The sequence below is a fragment of the Hylobates moloch genome, unplaced genomic scaffold (assembly GCF_009828535.3).
Source record: "Hylobates moloch isolate HMO894 unplaced genomic scaffold, HMol_V3 SCAFFOLD_19, whole genome shotgun sequence".
NCBI lineage: Eukaryota > Metazoa > Chordata > Mammalia > Primates > Hylobatidae > Hylobates > Hylobates moloch.
The window spans coordinates 12,535,091-12,561,644 of NW_026652294.1; the positions used below are offsets into that span (position 1 = coordinate 12,535,091).

At 43.6% G+C, this 26,554-nt stretch overlaps 1 protein-coding gene and 1 pseudogene across 16 annotated transcripts in view; both read left to right on the plus strand.

Annotated features, from left to right (window-relative positions):
- OSBP2 (oxysterol binding protein 2) overlaps nt 1–26,554 on the plus strand; it is a 248,474-nt gene that overhangs the window by 218,881 nt on the left and 3,039 nt on the right. For 8 of the 16 annotated variants that reach the window (XM_058431265.1, XM_058431267.1, XM_058431263.1 and 5 more), the window contains 2 exons: nt 9,839–10,071; nt 10,196–11,834. In XM_058431265.1, the coding sequence (XP_058287248.1) occupies nt 9,839–10,071; nt 10,196–10,341 (379 nt within the window). In that variant the 3' untranslated portion in view covers nt 10,342–11,834. Of the gene's footprint in view, nt 1–9,838; nt 11,835–23,360; nt 23,420–26,554 lie in introns of those variants that run through there. The other 8 variants (XM_058431268.1, XM_032138426.2, XM_058431260.1 and 5 more) reach the window with 5 other exon arrangements.
- LOC131382033 (eukaryotic translation initiation factor 4H-like) lies at nt 4,366–6,901 on the plus strand (annotated as a pseudogene).

Sequence of the window (26,554 nt, forward strand, 5' to 3'; positions counted from 1 at the left end):
TGAACTCCCAACCTCAAGTGATCGGCACACCTCGGCCTCCCAAAGTGCTAGGATTACAGATGTGAGCCACCATACCCAGCCTAAAAGTTATTTTTTAAACAACTACTAGGATCAAAGAAAAAGAGAAAACATGCTCATAATAATGCAGATTTTAAAGTTTAGATAATCTTAGCATGATGGAATTTGAGGAGAAGGGGAAGGACCTGAGGGATGTGAAGAAATGCTAAGTTCTTATTGTAAGGAAGAAACATTTATAAGATTGTTAACATAGTAAGAGAAAATTAAAAAGTAGCACAAACAAAAACTATAAATTAACATGATAGCAATAGGCCCAAGCATTATCAATGATTATAATAAATATAAATAGATGAAGCTCACCAGTTAAAAAGCAAACTACTGACAAACTGGATTTTTTTTTTTTTTTTAAGAGACAGAGTCTCGCTCTGTTACCCAGGCTGGTATCCAGTGGCACAATCACAGCTCACTGCAGCCTCAAACACCCAGGTTCAAGTGATCCTCCAACCTCACACTCCTGAATAGCTAGGACTACAGGCATGCACCACCATACCTGGCTAATTTTTAAAATTTTTTTGTAGAGACAGGGTGTCACTATGTTGCTCTGTCTGATCTGAAACTCCTGGCCTCAAGTGATCCTCCAGCCTCAGCCTCTCAAAGTGCTGGGATTACAGGCACAAGCCACCATGCCCGGCCTAATTGGATGTGTTAAAATCCAGATGCCCGGACCTTCTAAGAGATTCCCAAAATATAAAGGTATACAAAAGTTGAAAGTAAAAGACACATATCATGAAAATACTAACAAAAAGCTATAATAGCTATATTAATATCAGGTAAAATAGACTTTAGGACAAAAGCATTATTAAGGAAGGGAAAGTTGCTATAATAATAAAAGGTTGAGTTAATCAAAAAGATATAATAGTTTTAAACATTATGCATATAATTAAATTCCTCAAAAATATACAAAGCACATATTGATACTTAAGGAAGAAATTGATAAATCCATCACCACAGTTGGAAATTAGGAAGTTTCTGTACACCACTTTCACTTGTTGATAGGTCAAATGGAAACCATAAAAAACAATCCAGCAAGTATATGGAGATTGAAACAATATATGCTATTACAGACTCATGGATGCAACTCTGAGAACATATGTTTTCTCAAGTATACATGGAATGTATGCAAAAACTGATTGTGTACTAAACCCTAATGGAAGCCTCACAGATTTACAGAGCGTAGCATACAGACCACAATCTATAAGACAATTAAGATAGAAGTTACAAACAAAATGACCAAAAAATCCCAAATATTTGGGAAAAAATTTAAGATGCTAAATAACTCATAGGCAAAATAAATTAGAATGAAAAAATGCAAAATATGTAGAACTGAATGATATAAAAGATATTTGGCCGGGCATGGTGACTCAACGCCTGTAATCCCTGCCCTTTGGGAGGCCGAGGCGGGGGGATCACCTGAGGTCAGGAGTTCGAGACCAGCCTGGCCAACATGGTGCAACCCTGTTTCTACTAAAAATACAAAAATTAGCCGAGCGTGGTGGCACGCGTTTGTAATCCCAGCTACTTGGGAGGCTGAGATAAGAGAATCGCTTGAACCTGGAAGGCAGAGGTGGCAGTGAGCTGAGATCGTGCCACTGTACTCTAGGCTGGGTGACAGAGTGAGACTCCGTCTCAGGAAAAAAAAAAAAAAAAAAAAGAAAAAATTTAAACTGGCTGGATGCAACAAAAGCAATGCTTCAAAGGAAATATATTGCCTTAAATCATTTAATTTTGAGGCTTTCTCCTTTCTGAGTTTCAATTCTAATATTAGAGAAAGTTCAACACAGAAATCCAAAGAAAGAAGAAAATATACTTTAAAAATAAGAGCAAGAGCAAAAGCCTGCGCAACATAGTGAGACCTCATCTCTACCAAAAAAAAAATTTTTTTTTCTTAATTAGCCAGGCATGATGGTACATGCCTGTAGTCCCAGATACTCAGGAGGACTGAGGTGGGAGGATCACTTGAGCCGAGGAGGTTGAGGTTGAGGCTGCAGTGAGTTGTGAACACACCACTGCACTCCAGCCTGTGTGACAGAGCAAGACCCTGTCTCAAAAAATAATAATAATTTTGGCTAGACGTGGTGGTTCATGCCTATAATCTCCTGTATTATTCCATTTTCACACTGCTATAAAGATACCACCAGAGATTGGATAATTTATAAAGGAGAAAAGGTTTAATTAACTCACAGTTCTGCCTGATTGGGGAGGCCTCAGGAAACTCAATCATGGCATAAGGAGAAGTAAGTACCTTCTTCACAAGGCAGCAGGAAAAGAGCAGAGAGTAAGGAAAACAGCAACTTACAAAACCATCAGATCTAGTGAGAACTCACTATCACAAGAATAGCATGGGGAAAACCACCCCCATGGTCCAATCACCTCCCACCAGGTCCCTCCCCTGACATGTGGGGATTACAATTTGAGATGCGATTTGGGTAGGGACACAGCCAAACCCTATTATCCCAGCACTTTGGAAGGCTGAGGTGGGCAGATTGCTTGAGTTGAAAAATTTGAGACCAGCCTGGGCAATATGGCAAGATACCATCTTTATATTAATAATAATAATAATAAAAGCAGAAATCAATAAACAAAGCCAAAAGTTTATTCTTTGAGGCACAAAAAAACTGTCAAAATAGAAAACTATTGACAAGACTGATCAAGATAGAAATGAATTTTAATGAAAAAGGTTTAATGTGACATATAAAGACATAATTAAAACTTAGATCAGAGGGACAAATTTTAGAAAAATATAACAAGAACTAACTCTAGCTGGGCACAGTGGCTCATGCCTATAATCCCAGCACTTTGGAAAGCTGAGGCAGTTGGATCACTTAAGCCCATGAGTTCAAGACCAACCTGGGCAACAGCAAGACCCTATCTCTACAAAAAAAAAAAAAAAAAAAAAAATTTTTTTTAATTAGCCATGTGTGGTGGTACACACCTGTAGTCCCAGCTACTCAGGAGGCTGAGGCAGGAGGGTTACTTGAGCCCAGGAGGTCGAGGCTGCAGTGAGTCATGACTACTACTGCATACCAGCCTGGGTGACAAAGCAGACCCTGTCTCAAAAAAAAAGAAAAAGAAAAAGAACTGACTCTAGAAGAAACTGAAAACATGAATAGTCCTATAATAAAGTAACTGAAGCAATAGTTTAAAAATTACCATAAGGAAAACACAAGGCCCAATTTTACAGATGAATTCTCCCAATTTTTTCAGAAACATATCATTCCAATTTTATATAAAGTGTTCCAGATCATAGAAAAAGGAAATATTCACCTCTCCTATACTGTAAGGCCAGGATAACCCTCATACCAAATTAGGCTAACTAGCAGTAGGAAAATAAAAGTTCTACCCTATTTCACTTATGTTAATAAATATATAAGCAAAAATCCAAAACAAGATATCAGAAAATCCAATCCAAGAGTGTATAAAAAAGATAGCATCCTATAACCAGGTTGAATTTATCCTAGGTATATAGAATGATTTTATATTAGAAAATCCATAGAATAATCATATTAACAGATTTCAATAGATTCAGAAAAAGCATTTTAGGTGCCTAGATACAAGATTAATATACAAAAGCCGGTTGCATTTCAGCCAACAACTAGAAAAATGCAACTTAAGACACCAAGGCCGGGCGCAGTGGCTCATGTCTGTAATCCCAGCACTTTGGGAAGCCAAGGCAGGCAGATCACCTGAGGTCAGGAGTTTGAGACCAGCCTGACCAACATGGAGAAACCCCATCTCTACTAAAAATACAAAATTAGCCAGGCATGGCGGCACGTGCCTGTAATCCCAGCTACTTCGGAAGCTGAGGCAGGAGAATCGCTTGAACCCAGGAGGCGAAGGTTGTGGTGAGCCAAGATCATGCCATTGCACTCCAGCCTGGGCAACAAGAGTGAAACTCCATCTCAAAAAAAAAACAAAAAACAAAAACAATTAATGGCATATAACATCAAGGACCTTGTAATAAATCTTATAATATAATCCAGACCTCTCTAGAGAACATTATAAAGCTCTAATAAGAGATTCCAAAGAAGAACTAAATAAATGGAGAAAGACATAATGTTCACAGATAGAAAGTATTGTGAAGATGTCATGATTTAAAAAATCAGTAAATCAAACAAAATTCCAATAGGGACCTTCATGGAACTTGATATTAGAATTTTTAAATTTATATTGAGGAATAAAGGGCCAAGACATTTCTGAAGAAGACCAGAGAGGACTTACCCTACTAGATACCAGGATTTTTATTTTGAAACTCTAATGGAACAGAATAGTGAGCCCAGAAACAGACCCATGGATATATGTACCTCTGATATATGACAAAGGTGGCATATCAGATCTTGTGGGAAGATGGAATGGCTCACCAAATGAATCCCTATGGAAAAAGATGCACTTAATCCCTCCCTCATATTATAAAGAAAATCAACTCCAAATAATGGCCTTACAATAATATTGTTTGACTTATTGTAAACAATGACTTAATAAGTTGAAAAGGATAAATATCTTTTAGACCCTAAGGAAATATTAAGACACAAGCATTCATATATTTGACCATATTAAAATACTTTTGTTCATTGAGAACTTTTACTCACTAAAAGGCAATTTAAAAAAAGTGGAAAGACAATGCATAAACAAACTTGGAGAAGGTAATCATAATACCTACCTACACTTGACAGAGGATTATTATCAAGAATACAGAGTATTTTATCACAGTTAAAAATAAAAATTTTTAAAAGATCACATAAAGAACTTTTTTTTTGAGATGGAGTCCCACTCTGTCACCCAGCCTGGAGTGCAGTGGTGTGATCTCGACTTACTGCAGCCTCTGCCTCCTGCGTTCAAGCGATTCTCCTGCCTCAGCCTCCTGAGGAGCTGGGATTACAGGTGTACGCCACCACGCCCGACTAATTTTTGTATTTTTAGTAAAGACGGGGTTTTGCCATGTTGGCCAGGCTGGTCTCAAATTCCTGACCTCAGGTGATCTGCCCGCCTCTGCCTCCCAAAGTGCTGGGATTACAGGCAAGAGCCACCACGCCCAGCCCACATAAAGAACTTCTAATCAACAAATAATGTAAAAATAATGGGAAAATATGCAAGAGTCATGAACAAGAATTTTGCAGAAAAAACATATATGGCCAGTCACCATATAAAAACCATGTATGTTGAAGAAGCTGTAGAGCTACAATATCTCTGATACATTGCTGCTGGCAAAAGTTGTAAATTGGTGCAACACTTGGGAAAACAGTTTGGCTTTCCACCAGTTGTGGTGGCTCACGCCTGTAATCCCAGCACTTTGGGAGGCCAAGGTGGGTGGAACACCTGAGGTCAGGAGTTCCAGACCAGCCTGGCCAAACTGGTGAAACCCTGTCTCTACTAAAAATATAAAAACTAGCCAGGCGTGGTGGCACACACCCGTAATCCCAGCTACTCGGCAAGCTGAGGCAGGAAAATTGCTTGAACCTGGGAAGTGGAGGTTGCAGTGATCTGAGATGGTGCCACTGCACTCCGGCCTGGATGACAAGAGTGAAATTCCATCCCCCCGCAAAAAAAGATGAACAATCACATAGTCATAACCCAGTAATTCTACTTGTAAAAATATACTCAAGAGAAATTCTTGCAAATGTACAACAGGACTTATGCATGAGACTATTCCAATAACAAAAACTTGGAAACAACACAAATTTATTGAATGAATAACTGTGGTACATTCGCATGAAGGAATATATACAGTAGCTAAAACTAAACCCCAGTAACATGAAGCAATATAGGTAAATCTTAGCAATATAATAAGAAAAAAAAAGCAGAGGGTCGCCGGGCGCGGTGGCTCACGCCTGTAATCCCAGCACTTTGGGAGGCCGAGGCGGGCGGATCACGAGGTCAAGAGATCGAGACCATCCTGGCTAACACAGTGAAACCCCGTCTCTACTAAAAATACAAAAAATTAGCCGGGCGAGATGACGGGCGCCTGTAGTCCCAGCTACTCGGGAGGCTGAGGCAGGAGAATGGCGTGAACCCCGGGGGGCGGAGCCTGCAGTGAGCCGAGATTGCGCCACTGCACTCCAGCCTGGGCGACAGCGAGACTCTGCCTCAAAAAAAAAAAAAAAAGCAGAGGGTCCCACAGCAGTACTGGTGGCCATGGTTCCCGTAGCCAGAAGGAGTTGCTCACAGAGCCCCCTCACACAGCATAGGTAGGAAATCTACCTTTTAATGTGTTTCAGGGCGACATAGATGCTATCTTTAAGGATCTCAGCATAAGGAGTGTACGGGTAGTCAGAGACAAAGACACAGATAAATTTAAAGGATTCTGCTACATAGAATTCGATGAAGTGGATTCCCTTAGGGAAGCTTGACATACGATGGTGCACTGTTGGGCGATCAGTCACTTCATGTGGACATTGCAGAAGGCAGAAAACAAGATAAAGGTGGCTTTGGATTAAGAAAAGGTGTACCAGATGACGAGGCTTCAGGGATGACTTCTTAGGAGGCAGGGGAGGTAGTCACCCAGGTGACTGGCAAACAGGCCCCCCAGTGGGCAGCCACTTCAGAGATGGTCCTCCCCTCCACGGATCCAACATGGATTTCAAAGAACCGACAGAGGAGGGAAGAGCACAAAGACCACGACTCCAGCTTCAACCTCGAATGTTGTGACGCCCCTCAATCAAGTAGCCAATCCCAACTCTGCTCTCTTCGGGGGTGCCAGACCCAGAGCAGAATTCGTCACAAGGAGCAAGAATGAGCCTGCGGTTGGGAGGGAATGGGACGTGGGGGATTGGAGCAGGACCACAGCCTGGTGAGCCCCTGGGCCGTGTTCCTGCAGCTTCCACTCCCGCGCCTGCCACTGGCCTCCCTACAGTGGAAACACAGCTTGTTGAGTGCATGCCAGCTGTTAACAAGTGGCTTTTAGTACATTCTGGGCTTTGCTGTATCTATCTAGTGCCTGTTTGTGCGTTTTTTTTTTCTTTCTACCACTGCTTCCCCATTTTCCTTCTGTTCTTTTCCTCCCAGCTCGTTTTCCTAGCAGCACATGGGGTTCCCCAGAGGATCGGAGGTGGCCATGTCAGGGAGTCATTTGAGCTGTGGTGCTGCATCATTTTTCTCCTTTGCTTTCTCTTTTTACTTTAGACATTGGCCCGACTCCAGGTGTTTCCTTTCACTTCCTCAGTGTTTCTCTTCTGACCTGCATGTTGAGTTCTGTATTGCGTTGGCTTCCAACAAAAACCAGAAGTGACTGACAGACTGAACTGCACCTTGTTGGTATTCAGCTGTGATGGACATAAAGAACTGGAGGCACCTTGTTTTCACAACTAGGATAAAAATAGCTGTTGATCCTTGCAGGGTCCTTTCCATTCCTATTGAGAGGGAGCCCTGGCTCCATGACCTCCTCCCAAAGTGGACTGTCCAAAGGGATAGGCTCACACAAGAAACAGCGAGAGCTGAAAAGTGGGGACCGTGGAATAGCGGTAGGGAGTCTACGGAGAAGATACAGTGAATGTTCGTATGCGTTCACGTGTTTTTGTTACTGCTTTTTCGAGGCTGTGTCCCAACGAGTTCACTCCTTTCACCAGACATGGTCGAGGTTCCCCTCTCTGGCCAGCGGGTTTCTTTTCTGCTGGGCCAAGGCACTTTGGGGGTTGGGGGGTAGTGCCGGCACTGCACTTGGCTGACTGCAGCGCTGACGTGGTGTTTCCCCAAATCCCTGTTGCCTGTGTGTTTGTGTTTATCTGTTCCTAGTATAGGCAACATAATGATATACTGTGCTTCCCACCTCTTCAATTCATAGCCAAAATTGGTCTAGAATCTGGCACTTTACTCATTTCCCGTGATAAATGAAATTGTACTGTGCAGAGCTGTCAGGAACCTTCAGATAACCGTATAGGACTGCAGCTGTCCAGGTCTGAGTCTGCATCTTGGGGACACACTTGATTGTTCCCATGTGCAGGGTTCAGCACTTACCTGGGAGTGGTAGTGGTTAGGCTTTTGAGCTTGAATGCCCGCGTGTGAACAGATGAAAAATCCTTCAGTACCCAAATCCCAGCCTTCCCTTTGGGGAGCAGTTGTGGGGTGGCTGGCAGCAAGGTCCTAGGAAAGAGACCCTTGCCGGCTGATGGCAGGGCGGCCTGGGGTACCCAGTGTAGTGTGCTTAGTAATTGGTCACCAGCTATCATCCTTGGCTTCTCCTACTGTGTCTTTGTTACAAGCCCTCAGCAATCCACAGAACTCTCTCTCCTTCCTTCCACCTGTCAGCTTCTCTGCTTCTGAGATAAGAACCATTTCTGTAACACCAATACTTAAGAAAGACATGCATTATGTGGTGTAATCAAACCTGATGCTTTCAGATCATCTACTTACATCTTCAATGTGGATAAGATAAAGAAACAAAACAAATGCATCTAAACTTCTGGGCAATCCAGTTGATTTTTAAATGTAAGAATGGAATTCCAAACACAACACATTCAGCTATATGACAGAAAGTAAATCTATGGATATGGTATTTTGTGAAGGATCTTTTCAACAAAAGAAACGCTTACATAATTAAAAAAAAATGTGTATATATATATACATACATACATAGACACACACACACACATTAGGAAAGATGGACTAACTACAACCCAAGTAGAGAAAGTATGAACAAGGCCTGCTGGACAGTTATACAACCTTGCAGTCAACAACTGTTCTCTTCAATCACATGGAACGTGTGCAAAAACTGCCCATATACTGGGCCATAAAGCAAATTTCAAAGGACTGAAATTATGCCAAGTATATTGTCTGACTCCAAGGCAATTATACTAGAAAAAAATGACTAGAAAAATCCCCATATGAGCTGGGCATGGTAGCTGATGCCTGTAATCCCAACACTCTGGGAGGCCAAGATAGGCAGACCAATTGAGGTCAGGGGTTCAAGACCAGCCTGGCCAACATGACAAAACCCCATCTCTACTAAAAATACAATAAAATTAGCTGGGTGTGGGGGCATGCCCTGAAATCCCAGCTACTCAGGAGACTAAGGCGGGAGAGTTGCTTGAACCCAGGAGGTGGAGGTTGCAGTGAGCGGAGATCAGGCCACTTCACTCCAGCCTGGGCCACACAGAGCGAGACCCGTCTTTTTTTTTTTTTTTTTTTTTTTTAGACGGGGCCTTGAACTGTCGCCCAGGCTAGAGTGCAATGGCGTGATCTCGGCTCACCACAACCTCGGCCTCCCGGGGTTCAAGCAATTCTCCTGCCTCAGCCTCCTGAGTAGATTACCTGGGATTACAGGTGCCTGCCACCACGCCCGGCTAATTTTTAGTAGAAACGGGGTTTCACTATGTTGGTCAGGCTGGTCTCAAACTCCTGCCCTCGTGATTCACCGGCCTCAGCCTCCCAAAGCGCTGGGATTACAGGCGTGAGCCACCACGCCCAGCGGAGACTCTGTCTTAAAAAAGCCAGGCACTCCAGCCTGGGCAACAAGAGTGAAACTGTCTCAAAAAAGAAAAAAAAAAAAAAAAAACATAATAGAAAAGAAGAAAAGCCGAGAAATACTAAGCTAGGCAATTCCCAGATAAGTCTAATGTGGCAAAACAGCGGCAGGTTGGCCATGTGAGCATGGGAGGTCTGGGGAGCAGAAGGCAGCTGTTTGCAGCCACTGGGTTCCGCCGGGTGGGCCCACTGTGGGGAGCTGGAGGGTGAGGCGACCCGGGAGGGGAGACACCGCCAGGCAGGGGAGGGCGGCCGGGTGGGTGTGGTCCGGCTCACACCGCAGACACCGCCACCGCCACCGCCACAGGGAGAATGCGGAGAACATGTACTACTTCTCAGAGCTGGCCCTGACCCTCAACGAGCACGAGGAGGGCGTAGCGCCCACTGACAGCCGCCTGCGGCCCGACCAGCGGCTGATGGAGAAGGGCCGTTGGGACGAGGCCAATACCGAGAAGCAGCGGCTGGAGGAGAAGCAGCGCCTGTCGCGGCGCCGGCAGCTGGAGTCCTGCGGGCCCGGCAGCAGCTGCAGCTCGGAGGAAGGTGAGGCCGGGCGGGAAGGGCGCCCCGGAGGGGAGGAAAGGGGTACCCGGGTGGGAGTCCCGCGGGGACGGATTCTGGGGAGGCAGGCCACCAGCCCACCCACCAGCCCACTGTGCCTGCCCAGCAGAGAAGGAGGCGGATGCCTACACGCCACTGTGGTTTGAGAAGAGGCTGGACCCGCTGACCGGGGAGATGGCCTGTGTGTACAAGGGCGGCTACTGGGAGGCCAAGGAGAAGCAAGACTGGCACATGTGCCCCAACATCTTCTGAGCGCCATCCTTGCAGCAAATACAGGCGCCTGCACAGCCCGGCCCACCTGTTCATTAATGCACTCAATTTAGTACTGAATGGTCTTTCTCCCAGCCCATTCCCAGCCCTTCCTATTTCCTTTCCTATTTCTTTTTTTCTCCACACTTTCTTGGGACTCCCACCTTGGAAGGAGGAAGGGCTGACCTAGGTTCTCTCCAGCCCCCAGGTGCGCTGGGTCACCCGTGCCCCTTCATTATGGACCTGGGCCCTACTGGAACCCCTGCCCCAGTTACCACAACTCAGGCCGGCTGGTCCGGGCCATGGGCTGCGCAAATCACCAGCCCCCAACCCAGGGATGAACTAGCCCCTTCTAGGGAGCCTCTTCAACTTTTTTAGAAAAATGATCTCCATTTCTTTCCAGCTGTGATGTTTAGTAAATATTTTTAGTACCGCACTTAGCAGACAGCTTTCCAAGTGTGCTTTCTTGCCACAAAAGTGTCCTGGCAAGAGCCCCTTATTTTTAAGACATCAGGAAGCCAGACCCCTTTGAGTTGGGAGAATTTTGTAGCTCAACATATCAAGTCCTCGATGGTATCTGAGCTGCCCACACCCCCACCTGCCAGGGCCCCACAGAGCCCGAAACAGAAGGGGGCTGCCCCAGCCCAGCAGAGCACAGAGAGTTTCTGGAGCTCCTACCCACAGATGCAGGAGGGGGTACTGATGGCATCCCCCTTGTGGATTTGAGGGCAGCAGTCCCTGGCCTCGCCCTAGCCGGCCTGGGTGGCTCCCTAGCCCCAAGAGGCCAGGAAGGGCTGGAAGGCAGGGCCTGCAGGTGCTCCCCGCCCTGAGACCCAGGCCCCAAATCAGCAATAATGAACAAACCCTTGGCCCAGCCTGGGCTGGTGACCCGGGCATCAGAGACCTTGCATCCCTCCTCATCCTAGGAGGCCCCTAGGGGTGCCCCATCTCAGTGCCCCCTGAACTCTTTATTTGCCTAATTTATATATATATATATGATATATAAATATATATAAAATAGCTATTTTGCTTAAATTTCTACAGTATGTAAAAGTGAAAAAATGATGAAGACAGGCACACCTGTCTGAGTTTGGCCCTCATGTCAGCTGTGCCCTTCCCTCTCTTCATGCCCCCTTCCAGCGGCTTCTGCCAACCATGGGGGGCTGGACCACCATGGCCACTGACCCAGCCCCTCAGAATCCCACACTCCAATCCTTTCTATTTCAGTTTAGTCCTAAAAGTTCATCACAGGGTTTTTCTTTCTACTCCAGGACTGGTTTTGTTTTTATATATATATAAAAAAAAGTGAAAACACCAACATGTGAAATGCCTTACCTTACGATGCCCACTGGAGAGGCGGGGTGGGGTGGGGCAGGACAGCCCCACTGGGGCTCCCACAGAGCTGTGGAATGTACCTCTCCCCAACACTGTTTTGTTAGCGAGCACCTTTTGACCAGTAATAAAAAACCTTGGCTTTGGAGTTTTCCACTGCCCTGTCCCTCAGTCTCTCTGTGTCTGGGTGGAGGGGACTAACGTAGAAGGACAGGTGACAGCCTACAAGGTGGCATGGGGGTAGAGCATGGGGTGAAACAGCAGGGGGGTCAGGGGAAGAGAGGAGGTAGGAGACCCAGGAAACTGCCCAAAGGGCTGGGGAGAGGGTCGCAGCTCTGCCAAAGGCTGCCCTGATGCTGTGGCAACAGGGCTGGCCTGGACCTAGCTCTGCTCTTTGGAATGGCAGTGCTTTAGCCAGGTGGAGACCACCAGCAGCCCCCTCCCATGTTTCAGTTCCTGGAGCTGTCTAGTGGGAGGCCTCCAGGGGGAGGGCCAGCCCTGGTGAGTTCCATATCACTTGACAGCAGCAGCCTGGGCTGCACTTCCAGGTGAGGGATGGGTAGAGCAGGGCACCCCAGGGGCTTCAGGGCCAGTGCTCTCACCATCTGCCTCCACACCCCAGCCCTGTGGGATCTGGGGCTGGCCCTGCACAGCTCCTTCCCTGGCTAGGCTTCCCTATCTGTGGGGAGGTGGCCGCTGGCAGAGGGTCCTGGCTGAGGAGCTGGTGGGGCAGGTCTCACTGGAATAGAGGTGAGGCGGAACCTCAGGATGCACCTGACCCAGAGGGCAAGGGAGGGGACAAAGGTCAGTCTACTGAGGCAAAGAGAGGGCTCTGAAGAGCTTGAACAGGAAGTGACATCAGGGCAATGTTTTAGAAAGACCACTCTGACCAGCAAGACACAAGATCAACCTACACTCAGTGGTCTCACATACACCAGGCCATCACTGAGTAGAAAATATAATAGAAAAAAAGATCTACAACATAGGCCATCTGACAAAAAGACACAAAACCTGTAAAAGACCTTTATGGACATGACAGAGAGGACCTGAGTTAAGAGGGTTCATAGCTAGGTTCACATTCAGTTATGTTAGTCCCAAACCTACAAATTCAACATGATCCCTATCAAAATCCTACCAATATAGTTCAAAAGCTTGACAAGTTGATTGTGACATTTGTATGAGAGAGTAATTGTTTAAAAAAAAAAAAAAAAGGGCCAGGCGCAGTGGCTCATGCCTGTAATCCCAGCACTTTAAGAGGCCAAGGTGGACAGATCACTTGAGGCCAGGAGTTCGAGACCAGCCTGGCCAACATGGCAAAACCCCATCTCTACTAAAAATACAAAAATTAGCTGGGTGTGGTGGCACGCACCTGTAATCCCAGCTAGTTGGGAGGCTGAGGCAGAGAATCGCTTGAACCTAGGAGGCAGAGGCTGCAGTGAGCCAAGATCACGCCACTGCACTCCAGCAAGAACTCGGGGGACGATGAGGGGACTATGTGGACTTGACGTGCAGATGCCCAAACAAGCTGGAAGCCTCCTGGGGACACACAGCTTCCTTTTTCTCCACTGCACACTGATCACCATCTGGCTGCCATGCAGTGTATTTGTTGATGGTCTGCCCTCCCTACCCCAGTGGACTGTGAGCTTCATGGTCTTCTACGTTGTAGCATCCCACTGCCTGGCATGTAGTCATTGCTCAATGAATAGCTGTCGAAAGAATCAACACCAGGCCAGGAAGACCCGCTGAAGCAAATGCTCAGTGGGACAACACCTGAGCGGTGGGGGGCGTGACTGCAGTACCAAGTTGGCAGGAGACTCAGAAATGGAACTGGTGAAGAGCTGAGCCCAGGGACTCAGGAAACTCCTGCCTCCCCCAAACTCTAGAGTCCAAATTGCTGATCCTGACAGACTGTGGGGTAGAAGTCAGATTCTGTAAGTGGGGAAGAGAAGGCCTGAGGTTCCCTCATCTCCAGGGACATGGCTCAGCATGAAGGGAGTTGGGAGGAGGGGACAACGGAGAGACACATTTCAAAGTGGAACACAGAACAGGACCAGAGACAAATGCAATGCTATTTAACTTATTGTTTTTATGAAGCTAGCCAGCATGCATAACTTCAGCAACAAAGCCTGATAAAGACAGTGTGAAAATAAAGGGAATATATAGTTCGGTCTCATGGAAGAAAAGAATTTTCATAAATCCAAACAAGAGAACAGCAAATAGAATCTAGCCACATAGAAAAGACTGAATCCCAAGTTGGTAAGCCCATGCCCAAATTAGGTTTACTGCAGAAATGCAAGAATGGCTCAATGTTGTGAAGCTTTCCATGGTAAATCAATGATTACATCAGCCAGTCGAAGGACTTCTCTTTCTGGGAATATGGTAAACTAGGTTCCTGGAAAATACTCCTTTGTGGAAAACTAGACAGGCTGGATAAAATTTTTTAAATGTTAAAATGTATCCATCAACTAGAAACAATATGAGGAATACTCAAGCCAAAAACTAAGTGGGTATGAAAACCTGGAGAAGTAAGAAAAGGTGTGAAATATTTTATGTTGCAATTATTTACAAAGCCCAATGAGCTTAAGTTTTCACTGCCTCAAAAGAGCCTCCAAAGGTAGGGCATATAATAGGAGATTTGGGGCCCCCAAGGGCTATACCTTCAATGTAATGGTGAATCCAAAATAAAATACAAGAAAAATCACTTGTCTTAAAGGTCGGTCCTGAGCAGAGAAAAACAAAATCCCCCTAAGAATTTGTAATCAGGAGTGGACCCTCAGTTAGTTTTGCAGCCCAAATACACACTACGTGAATGGCTCAATGAAACCTCTGACAGAGAATGTAACATGGTCCCAAGTTGGCAATGTTCCCAGTCACCTGGGGGAAGAAAACAAGTCCTCTCTGGAAGATATCCCCTTCATTCTAGGCCTTAAGAGAACCGCAGATATGAAACTGCAGGGAAAATGAGCAGCTCACAGTATAAAATCTCCAAACACACAAGGAAACAAGCACCCATGAGCAAGGGCAACCAGAAATAACAGATAGCAGAATCAGACAGAAAACTCTTCCACATAGTGAAATTATCAGATACAGAGGGGAAAATAAGCATGTTTAATATATTTCTAGAAACAGAAAGGCAGCTTGAAAATAAGTGAAGAGTAAATATTCAAAAATACTAAACAAATTTCAAGAAAATGTTTTAAAATCACTAAAAATAATTCAGTGAATAGTTTTACAACAGATTACACAGCTGAAGAGAGTATTAGTGAAGCAGAAGTGAGATCTGAAGAAATTTGGAATACAACACAGAGACACAAAGAGGTGAAAAATATCAAAGGGAAGTTAAGACATGAAAGATAAGATCCCACATATGTCTGATCTATTTCAGAAGGAGAAAAGCATTTTTTATGGAACAGAAGCAATCTTTGAAGAGTTATGGCTAAAAGTTTTTCAAGAAATCATGAAAAACACCAATATACAAAGTTAAGCTCAACAAATCCTAATTATGATAAATAAAAAGATATCCACAGCTAAATACAATATAGTAAAACTGCAAGATTACTAAGACAACAAAATCTTACAAGCAGATTTTTTTTAATTACCTTCAAAGAGCATAAATCAGGCCAGGTGCAGTGGCTTACACCTGTCATACCAGCACTTTGGGAGGCTGAGGCAGAAGGATCGCTTGAGACCAGCAGTTGGAGACCATCATGGGAAAATAGAAGAGACCCCATCTCTACAAAAAAATAAAAATAAAAACTAAATTAGGCAAAGTGGTATGTGTCTGTAGTCCTAGCTACCCAGGAGACTGAGGCTGGAGGATTGCTTGAGCCCTAAAATTCGAGGCTGCAATGAGCTATGATCACACCACTACACTCCAACCTGAGCAACAGAGTGAGATCCTGAAAATTCATCTCCAAAGGAAGACCAATTAGACCGAGAACAGATTAGACTGAGAGTTAGCCTCCAAAGGAAGTCAGAAGACAATGAAGTATTACCTCCAAAATAGAGAAGAAAATGTTAGTATTCTCTTCAGTCAAAATATCTTTTCCACAGGTCACTTGTGGTGGTTTATGCCTATAATCCCAACACTTGGGGAGGCCAAGGTGGAATGATCACTTGAGCTCAGGAATTTGAGACCAGCCTGGGCAATATAGCAAGACTCCATCTCTACAAAAAATAAAATAATTAACCAGGCATGGTGGCGTGTGTCTCTAGTCCCAGCTACTTGGGAGGCTGAGGAGGGAGGATAACTTGAGCCTAGAAGTTCGAGACTGCAGTGAGCTACACAATCATCCTGTCTCTGTCTGTCTGTCTGTCTCTCTCCCTCTCTCTCTCTCTCTCTATATATATATATATAGATATGTGTGTGTGTATGTATGTGTATGTTTGTATAACTAAATTTTATTTAGCATATTAAACAGTATATTAAAATACTTTTTTAAAAAAATATATATAGTGTCATGTGGAGTGAGACTATGATGAGTTAAGATTATGTAAAACTTATCAGGTAATCACTGAAGGAATAGAAATACTAAATTATTTCCAAAGCAGTAGAAGAAACACATTGAATTCAGGGGGGGAAAGCTCAGTAAATCTAAAGAAGGGAAGAGAGGAGAGGAAAAAAGAATGTAGAATAAAAATCACAAATAAGAGAATACAAATACATCAATAATATATCAGTAATTACATAAAATTTATCTAAATGCTTCAAGGAAAAAAATATGGACTAAAAATAAAATCCAGCTGTACACTATTTACAAGAATACACCTAAAACATAAATATATAAACTAAACAGACTCTAGGGCAAAAAATATTACTAGATGTCAACTACTAGAATTTTTAAGGTCATTTTGTAGTGATAAAAGGTAAAACTCATAAATTTCTAAAACTTTTATGCACCTAATAACATCTCAAAGTGCATAAAGTAAAATGGATAAAGAGAAAGATAAAGCCACTATCATAATGGAAGATTGTAATGTATTTCTCCCAGTAATGAGAGCTCAGACAACAAATTATGTTAATTACTATATAATCAACAAATTTGATGTCATGGACACATACAGGGAATTAAATGTGACTGCAGAATACATATTTTTGAAATGGACATGGGACTTTTATGAACATTAACCACATATTTGATCCAGTCATAAGGCCTCAGCAAATTTCAAAGGACTCATATACAGACCACATTCTCAGACTACAATGAAGACAGTTCAAAATCAATGACAAAAATAAAACTGGGAGAAAAAACAGACTAGAACATTAAGAAATACATTTCGAAATAACTCATAGGTCAATGAAGAAAACAACAGAAATCAGAAAATACAGTTAAACAAAAAAACTATATATTAAAACGTACAGAATACAGGTAAAGCAGTACCTTGAGGAAAATTTACAGCATTGAAGGCTCATGTAAAAGAACTAAAAAATTTTTAAACATCCAATTTGAGTAAGAAAATGAACATTAGAATAAACTCAAGAAAAGGACAAGAATGGGCCAGGCGAGGTGGCTCACGCCTGTAATCCCAGCACTTTGGGAGGCCAAGACGGGCAGATCACAAGGTCAGGAGATCGAGACCATCCTGGCAAACATGGTGAAACCCCGTCTCTATAAAAAAATACAAAAAATTAGCCGGGCATGTTGGTGGGCGCCTGTAGTCCCAGCTACTCAGGAGGCTGAGGCAGGAGAATGGCATGAACCCGGGAGGGAGAGCTTACAGTGAGCCGAGATCGCGACTCTGCACTCCAGCCTAGGCGACAGAGCGACTCTGTCTCAAAAAAAAAAAAAGAAAAAGAAAAGAAAAGAAAAAAGAAAAAAAAAGGACAAGAATGAATGAAAATAAAGATCAGATATTCATTAAATAGGGAAATAATAAAAAGAATGAAGAAAGCTGAGGTTGGGCCAGGGGCAGTGGCTCACGCCTGTAATCCCAGCACTTTGGGAGGCCAAGGCAGGCAGGCCACGAGGTCAGGAGATCGAGACCATCCTGGCTAACACGGTGAAACCCCTCTCTACTAAAAATACAAAAACAAAATTAGCCGGGCGTCGTGGCGGGCACCTGTAGTCCCAGCTACTCAGGAGGCTGAGGCGGGAGAATGGCATGCACCCGGGAGGCGGAGTTTGCAGTGAGCTGAGATTGCACCACTGCACTCCAGCCTGGGTGACAGGGTGAGACTCTGTCTTGAAAAAACAACAACAAAAAGAAAATCGCTTGAACCTGGGAGGCAGAGGTTGCAGTGAACCAAGATTGTGCCACTGCACTCCAGCCTGGGCAACAAGACTGAAACTCTACCTAGAAAAAAAGAAAGGGGACATAAATACAGACACCAGAGACATTTTAAAGTAAGGATATATTATTAGTTTTTATTTTTATTTATTTATTTATTTTTTGAGACAGAGTCTTGCTCTTTCACCCAGGCCAGACTGCAGTGGCACTATCTCGGCTCACTGCAAGCTCTGCCTCCTGGGTTCACGCCATTCTCCTGCCTCAGCCTCCAGAGTAGCTGGGACCACAGGCACCCGCCACCGCACCCGGCTAATTTTTTGTATTTTTAGTAGAGACGGGGTTTCACCATGTTAGCCAGGATGGTCTCGATCTCCTGACCTCGTGATCCACCCACCTCGGCCTCCCAAAGTGCTGGGATTACAGGCGTGAGCCACCGCGCTCAGCCTAAAGTAAGGATATATTATTAGAACTTGCCCTGTGGAGACGCCTAAAAAATAAATAAGGAATATTATGAACAACTTGGACAATAAATTTGAAAACAGATAAAATGGATTGGTTCCTACAAAAATATAACTTGGCTGGACTCATTGGCTCATGCCTGGGATCCCAACACTCTGGGAGGGCGAGTCGGGCTGATTGCTTTGAAGCCAGGTGTTTGAGACCAAGCTGGGCGACATGATAAAACCCCATCTCTACAAAAAATATGCACACACAAAAAATTAGCTAGGCATTGTGGTGCATGCCTGTAGTCCCAGCCACTCAGGAGGCTGAGGTAGGAGGATGGCTTGAGCTCGGGAGGTGGAGGCTGCAGTGAGCCTAGATCATGCCACTGTACTCCAGCCTGAGCAACAGAGTGAGACCCTGTCTCAAAAAAAAAAAAAAAAAAAAAAAGACTTATAACCATTTCTTTTTAAAAATCAGTTAAAAGTAGTCCTAACAGGCCGCACGCAGTGGCTCATGCCTGTAATACTAGCACTTTGGGAGGCTGAGGCAGGCGGACCATGAGGTCAAGAGATTGAGATTATCCTTGCCAACATGGTGAAACCCCGCCTCTACTAAAAATGCAAAAATTAGCTGGGTGTGGTGGTGCACACCTGTAGTCTCAGCTACTCAGGAGGCTGAGGCAGGAGAATCATTTGAACCCAGGAGGCGGAGGGTGCAGTGAGACGAGATCACTGCACTCCAGCCTGGTGACACAGCGAGACTCCGTCTCAAAAACAGTCCTAATATATACACACAAAACTCTATACAGATGACCAAGGAATAATTCCAATCTTACAGAAACTTTCCAAGAGTAGAGGGAAAGAGAGAATACTCCCAAACTGATTTCTTCAAGCTAACATAACCTGCTCACAAAAACCTGACAAACAGTGTGAGAATGGACAATTACAAACTAATGTCACTTGTAATGGCACAATTCAAAATAAAATATTAATAAATCTAACAATATAGAAAATCATTATTATTCCAAAAATGCAAGGTTAGTTTATGCTGAGAAAAACTAAACAAGTCACCACATTAACAAATTAAAGGATAATGCTACATAGTTATGCTAATATGAAGAAAACACTTTAGGTAAAATTCAGCATGCATCCATGATATTTAAAAGGAAAAAAAGGCCGGACACAGTGGCTCAGGCCTGTAAGCCTAGCACTTTGGGAGGCCCAGGTGGGTGCATCACCTGAGGTCAGGAGTCAAGACCAGCCTGGCCATCATGGTGAAACCCCATCTCTACTAAAAATACAAAAATTAGCTGAGCATGGTGGTGGGCACCTGTAATCCCAGCTCCTCAAGAGGCTGCAGCAGGAGAATCACTTGAACCTGGGAGGTGGAGGCTGCAGTGAGCCAAGATGGCACCACTGCACTCCAGCCTGGGCAACAGAGCGAGACTCTGTCTCAAAAAATATATAAATAAATAAAATAAAAAGTTTAGCAATAGGAATAGAAGAAAATTTCCATAATCTGATATCTACCACACACACACTTTTCCTGCGAGACAGGGAACAAAAAGAGATGTCCACTTTCCCCCTTTATATTCAACATTGTACTCAGAGCCAATGCAATAAGGCAAGAAAAATATTTACATAAAGTATGAGAATTGGTAAAATTATCACTGTTCACTGATGATATGACCTAAAAAATCCAAAAGAATTGTGTAGGTAACAGTCAATTGATATATAAAAATCAATTACATTTTTATATACTAGCAACAAACTGTCAGAGAATGTAACTTAAAGTTGTCATTCATCTATAATAGCACTACAAATCATCAGGTTCCAAAGATATATCTAACAAAAGACATAGAGACCTCTAAAGGGAAAACTGTAATACTTTTTTTGAGAGACACTAAACAAAGATCTAGATTGAGAATTACACCATATTCATGGTTGGGAAGACTTATAAAGGTATCAATTCTTCTCAGTTGAGGATGGATACCATCAATTCCAATGGAACCCCTACAGGTTTTCTCATGGAGCTTGATGATTCTAAAATGTACATGAAAATGCTAACACCTAACAGTAGTCAAGACACTATCGAAGTACAAAAGTAGCCGGGCACGGTGGCTCATGCCAGCACTTTGGGAGGCCAAGGCAGGTGGATAGCCTGAGGCCAGGAGTTCGAGACCAGTCTGGCCAACATGGTGAAACCCCATCTCTATTAAAAATACAAAAAAATTAGCCAGGTGTGGTGGTGCGCACCTGTAATCCCAGCTACTCAGGAGGCTGAGGCAGGGGAATCCCTTGAACCAGGGAAGTGGAGGTTGTAGTGAGCTGAGATCATGCCACTGCACTCCAGCCTGGGCGACACAGCAAGACTCAGTCTCGAAAAAAGAAAAGTAGGAGGACTGCCTCTACTAGATATCAAAATAATGTAAAACTATAAATAAATTAGTATTGGCATAGAGAGACAATAGACAAATATAACTAAAAGTTCAGAAACAATACATAAATGAACATTTGATATATAACAGAGGTAGCATTGTAGATCAACAGTGAAAGAAAAGACTACTCAATGAAGGGTGGTGAGGCAACCAGGTATACGTATGGAAAGAAGGAGAGAAGAGGAAGGGAGGGAATGAAGAAGGAAAGGAGGAGGGAAGGACGAAAACTGGAGCTCTACCTTATACGATACATGAAAGTCAATTCCGGGCAGATTAAAGATCTAGGCCAAGCAAGGTGGCTCATACCTATAATCCCAGCACTTTGGGAGACTAAGATGGGCAGATCACTTTAGGACAGGAGTTTGAGACCAGCCTGACCAATATGGCAAAACTCTATCTCTATTAAAAATACAAAAAATTAGCTGGGTGTGGTGGCACATGCCTGTAATCCCAGCTACTCGGGAGGCTGAGGCAGGAGAATCACTTGAACCCAGGAGGCAGAGGTTGCAGTGAGCCAAGATCATGCCACTGTACTCCAGCCTGGGCGACAGAGCGAGACTCTGTCTCAAAAAAAAAAATAATAATAATAATAATAATAATTTTTTTAAAAATCTACATAGATGGTCCTCAACTTACAATAAGGTTATGGTCCAATAAACCCATCATAAGTCAAAAATATCATAAGTTAAAAATGCATTTAATACTCCTACAGGACATCATAGCTTAGCCTAGCCTACCTTAAATGAGCTCAGAACACTTACCTTAGCCTACAGTTGAGCAAAATCATCTAACGCATAGCCTGTTTTTATAATAGAGTGTTGAATATCTCACGTCATTTATTGAACACTGTACACTATAGAGTATCAAACGTTTACCCTTGTGGCTGACAGCTGCAGCTCATTGCCACTACCCGGCACCACAATATCTTACAGAATATTGCTAGCCTGGAACAAGATGAAAATTCAAAATTCAAAGTGCAGCTTCCACTGAATGGGTATTGCTTTCACAACACCATAAAGTCAAAAAAATCCTAAGTCAAACCATCATTAAGGTGGGCACCATCTGTATATGAAAGACAAAACTATAAAGGCTTTAGAATACAAAATATCTTCATGACCTCAGGGTAGAGAAGTATTTCTTATTTTTGTTTTGTCTTTTTGAGATGGAGTTTCGCTCCTGTCTCCCAGGCTGGAGTGCAATGGTGCAATCTTGGCTCACTGCAACCTCTGCCTCCTGGGTTCAAGCAATTCCTGAGTAGCTGGATTACAGGCACCCACCATCATGCCCCGGCTAATTTTTGTATTTTTAGTAGGGATGGGGTTTCATCATGTTGGCCAGGCTGGTCTCAAACTCCTGACCTCAGGTGATCTGCCCGCCTCGGCCTCCGAAAGTGCTGGGATTACAGGCGTGAGCCACTGCGCCCGGCCAAGAAGTATTTCTTAAACAAGTTACAATAAAACTATAGATAAAGGACTGATAAATTATTATTCTACATTTTTAATTAAGGACTCCTAGTCCTCAAAAAGACTCTGTAAAAAGAGAATAAAAAAGAAGGCATACCAAAGAACAGGAGAAGAAATCTGCAACACAGATAACTTACAAAGAACTTGTCTCTAGAATATACAAAATTCAAATAAGAAAAAGATAAAACAGAAAAATGGGCCCAAATCTTGAGCAAACACTTCATCACAGAAAGCTAAATGGTCAATAAGGCCAGGCACAATGGCCCACGCCTGTAATCCCAGCACTTTGGGAGGCTGAGGCGAGCGGATCGCTTGTGTCCAGGAGTTCAAGACCAGCCAGACTGACATAGCGAAACCCTGTCTCCACTAAAAATACAAAAATTAGCCAGGCATTGTGGCACGTGCCTGTAGTCCTAACTACTTGGGATGCTGAGGCAGGAGGACTCCTTGAGCCCAGGAGGTGGAGGTTGCAGCGTGCTGCGATTGTGCCACTGCACTCCAGCCTGGGAAACAGAGCAAGACCCTGTCTCAAAAATAAATAAAAATAAATAAATAAATGGTCAATAAACAAAAGGTGCTCAACCACATTTTGGAAATCAGAAAAATGTAAATTAAACCACACTAAGATACCACTATACCCTCATCAGACTGGCAAAACATTTCAAGTCTAGCAATATCAAGCACAGGCAACAAAGTGGAGAAACAAAGCACTTACCCAGTGCCAATGGGTGTGAAAATTAACATAACCGATTCTGGCATTACCTAGTAAAGTGGAAATGGGCATGAACTATGACTCTGCAATTCTACTCCAAGGATTATATCCTAGGGCAGGGGTTCCCAACCCTCAGGCCACAGACCAGTACCAGTCCATGGCCTGTTAGGAACCGGACCCACAGCAGGTGAGCTGCGGGCAAGCAGGCAAAGCTTCATCTGTATTTACAGCCGCTACCCATTACCCATTACTGCCTGAGCTCTGCCTCCAGTCAGATCAGTGGCAGCATTAGATTCTCATAGGAGCAAGAACCCTATGTAAACTGCACATGCGAGGGATCTAGGTTGCATGTTCCTGATGAGAATCGAATGCCTGATGATCTGTCACTGTCTCCCATCACCCACAGATGAGACCATCTAGCTCCAGGAAAACAAGCTCGGGCTCCCACTGATTCTACATTATGGTGAGTTGTATAATTATTTCATTATATATTACAATGTGATAATAACAGAAATAAAGTGCACAATAAATGTAATGCATTTGAATCATCCCACAAACCATCCCCTACCCCAGTCCATGGAGAAACTGTCTTCCATGAAACCAGTCCCTGGTACCAAAAATGTTGGGGACAGCTGTCCCAGGGAGAAAGTCCTGCATACATGCAACAGGAGACATAAACAATGCACAGTTGCCAGTTTCAGAGGAATGCATTTAAAATTGTATTATGTTCAATTGCAGGTGTAATTCATTCATTTTCATTACTGTCTAGTATTCGACAGTGATGTGGCAACCCAAATAACAAAGAGGCTCTCTAAAAGAAAAGACATATATACATAAATTTGCAATGCTTTGTTCCTAAATAAGTATCTTTTCTTTTGAGAACCTCTCTTTATTGTTATTTAGGTTAACATCCAGAATACTATACAGTAGTGAAAATGAATAAATTACAGTTACATCCAACAAAATGCATGATTTTCTGGAACACAATGTTGAAAATAAAAAAAACTGCAAAACAATAAAACGTTATGTCCATCATTAAGTTCAAAAACAAAACAAAATAAAACGCTTAGGGCAAAATAAAACAGGAATACACAGAGCTCATAAAAATATAATGAAGAGTAAAGAAACACAATTATAAAATGAAATACTAATAGTAATAAACACAATTCAGGATGATGGTGACCTCTCAGCAGGGAGACAAAGAGTCCAGGAAGGACACACAGGGATTTATAAAATAACAAGCCAGGTGATGGGTGTTTGATGTATATTTTTTCTGCTTTACAATTTTTTTTTTTTAAGACAGTTTCTCACTCTGTCACCCAGGCTAGAGTACAGTGGCACGATCATAGCTCATTGCAGCCTCCACCTCCCAGGCTCAAGAGATTCTCCCACCTCAGCCTCGGCACAAACCCAGCTAATTTTTGTATTTAATGTAGAGACGGCGTCTTGCTATGTCGCCCAGGCTGGTCTCCAATCCTGGGCTCAAGCAATCTGCCTACCTTGGCCTCCCAAAGTGCTGGAATTACAGGCGTGAGCCACCGAGCCAGGCCTCCTTTACAAATATTTTATACAGTATTCTTTCATAGCTACTCAATGTCTAATTGAAAATAAAAACAGCAGCATAAAGGAGAAAACTCTGTATTTTTTTTATAGAAGGTGTAAAGGCATTTGACAAAATTCAGCCAGTTTCCAAGGGGCACAGCCCACATTTCATTCTGTGTGACTGCTGCCCCCTGGCGCCCAACTCAGGCAGGACTGGCAACTACCGGTGAGTCCCAGCAGCCGCAAGACAAACTAAAGGAAACCCCAACATTTTAAAAGCCACTTGCCGAAACTCTCACTGCTCAACTCTCACATGCGGATTTCCACCCATATCAGAAACAAGCCCGGGACCATTATTCAACATTGTTTCAGAGATTCTAACTAAAGCAAACTGACAAAATAAATTGGTATACTGGCAAATTTGTATCTATAAAAAACAGGCTTATTAAAACTACCAGAATTCCTAAGATAGAATTATATTAAATCATTAGCTTTTCTCCATATTAATAATCAATGAGCAATACAGATGGGAAAAAGTATTCCATCACAATAGACAAAAACCATAAAACACTTACGAATAAATTTAACCAGAAAGTTATAGAACCCGTATAAAGAATTTATAAAATCTTATTGGAGGACCTAAAAGAAGTCTTGAGTAAATGGAAAGCCATTTTTTATCCTCTGGGGGAGGATATCACAAAAATGTTAATGCTTCTAGAACTTCCATTTAAATTTAATGCAATTATAATTCAAATCCCAGTAGAACACTTTCTTTTAGGCAGGGATGGGAAAGAACTGGATAATGCGATTAAATATTTCATGTGAGAGAATAAATTCTAAGGCTGGAAAAGCATTTTTTAACAAGTGAGGGAGACTGATCTATTTAGATACTGATGACGCCCAAAATTATAGTTTCAGCCAGAACCTCACCCCTCAAATCAGACTCACTTGTGCAACTGACCACAGATGTCTCCACTGGCGTCTAAGCGGGATCTCAAACTCAACGGTTCCACACCTGTTGGCTCATTTAATCAGTGGGGCTGGAATAAGTTAATTTCCACCTGGGGGCGGGGGACGCTTGACTCTTGCCTTACAGCTTATACTAAATATATTCCATAAGGACTATAGGTTGTCTAGTAAAAAATAAATAAATAAACAAACAATAAACACTGCAACAAAATGTAAGAGAATATCGGGGGAAGGGGAGAAGAGAGAAGGGGATTGATTTCCCTAAGCATGATAGGAATCCCCAAAACTTTAAAACATTTACCTTTCAACAAACACCATAAACCAAGCCAAGGACAAACGCATAGAAAATGGACTAATGTTAAATCCAAGAGGCTTCAGGCGCTCGGCCTCGGGTCAAAAGGCAGGGACACAGGCTGGCCCTTCCGGACAAAAGGAAAAACACGCAGCTTCCTTTCCAAGTGTTCTTTCTTCACAGATAAAAGCGCCGACCCTAAGGACATCTTTTCAAAGAATGTTTTCCCTAGTGACCCCCCGAAAGTTGGAAAACAACCGGGGGGGGGAAAGATTTCATCCGCACTTTGACTTAATTAAAGCGCAACAGCTTGCAGGAAAAAAAAAAAAATCCTCGCTTTTCTGTTTCGGGTGTGAGTGGGTTATTGCTCGCCCTGTAATTCCAGCTACTAGAGAGGCTGAGGCAGGAGAACCACTTGAACCCTGGAGGCGGAGGCTGCAGTGAGGCGAGATGGCGCCACTGCACTCCAGCCTGGGCGACAGAGCGAGACTGTCTCAAAAAAAAAAAAAAAAAAGTAGGGGATTAGAGCTGGCCACGGCTTCCCCAGAAACCTGCAGTTACTGGAGCAGGAAGAGGCCTCAGAGAATCCCTGGAAGCAGCTACCTAAAAGACGCAAGGAAACCCCCAAAGGCCACAGGCACCTGCACCAAACCCTGAGCGCCGCAGCAAGCTCGCGAGGCTTCCAAAGCGCATGCGCAGATCACGGTGCACGTGCGGCACGCCAGCAAAACCGCGCAGGCGTCGTGTCGCTTCCGCCTCCAGCGTGTGGCGGGGTTGGGGACGCCCTCCACAGTTCG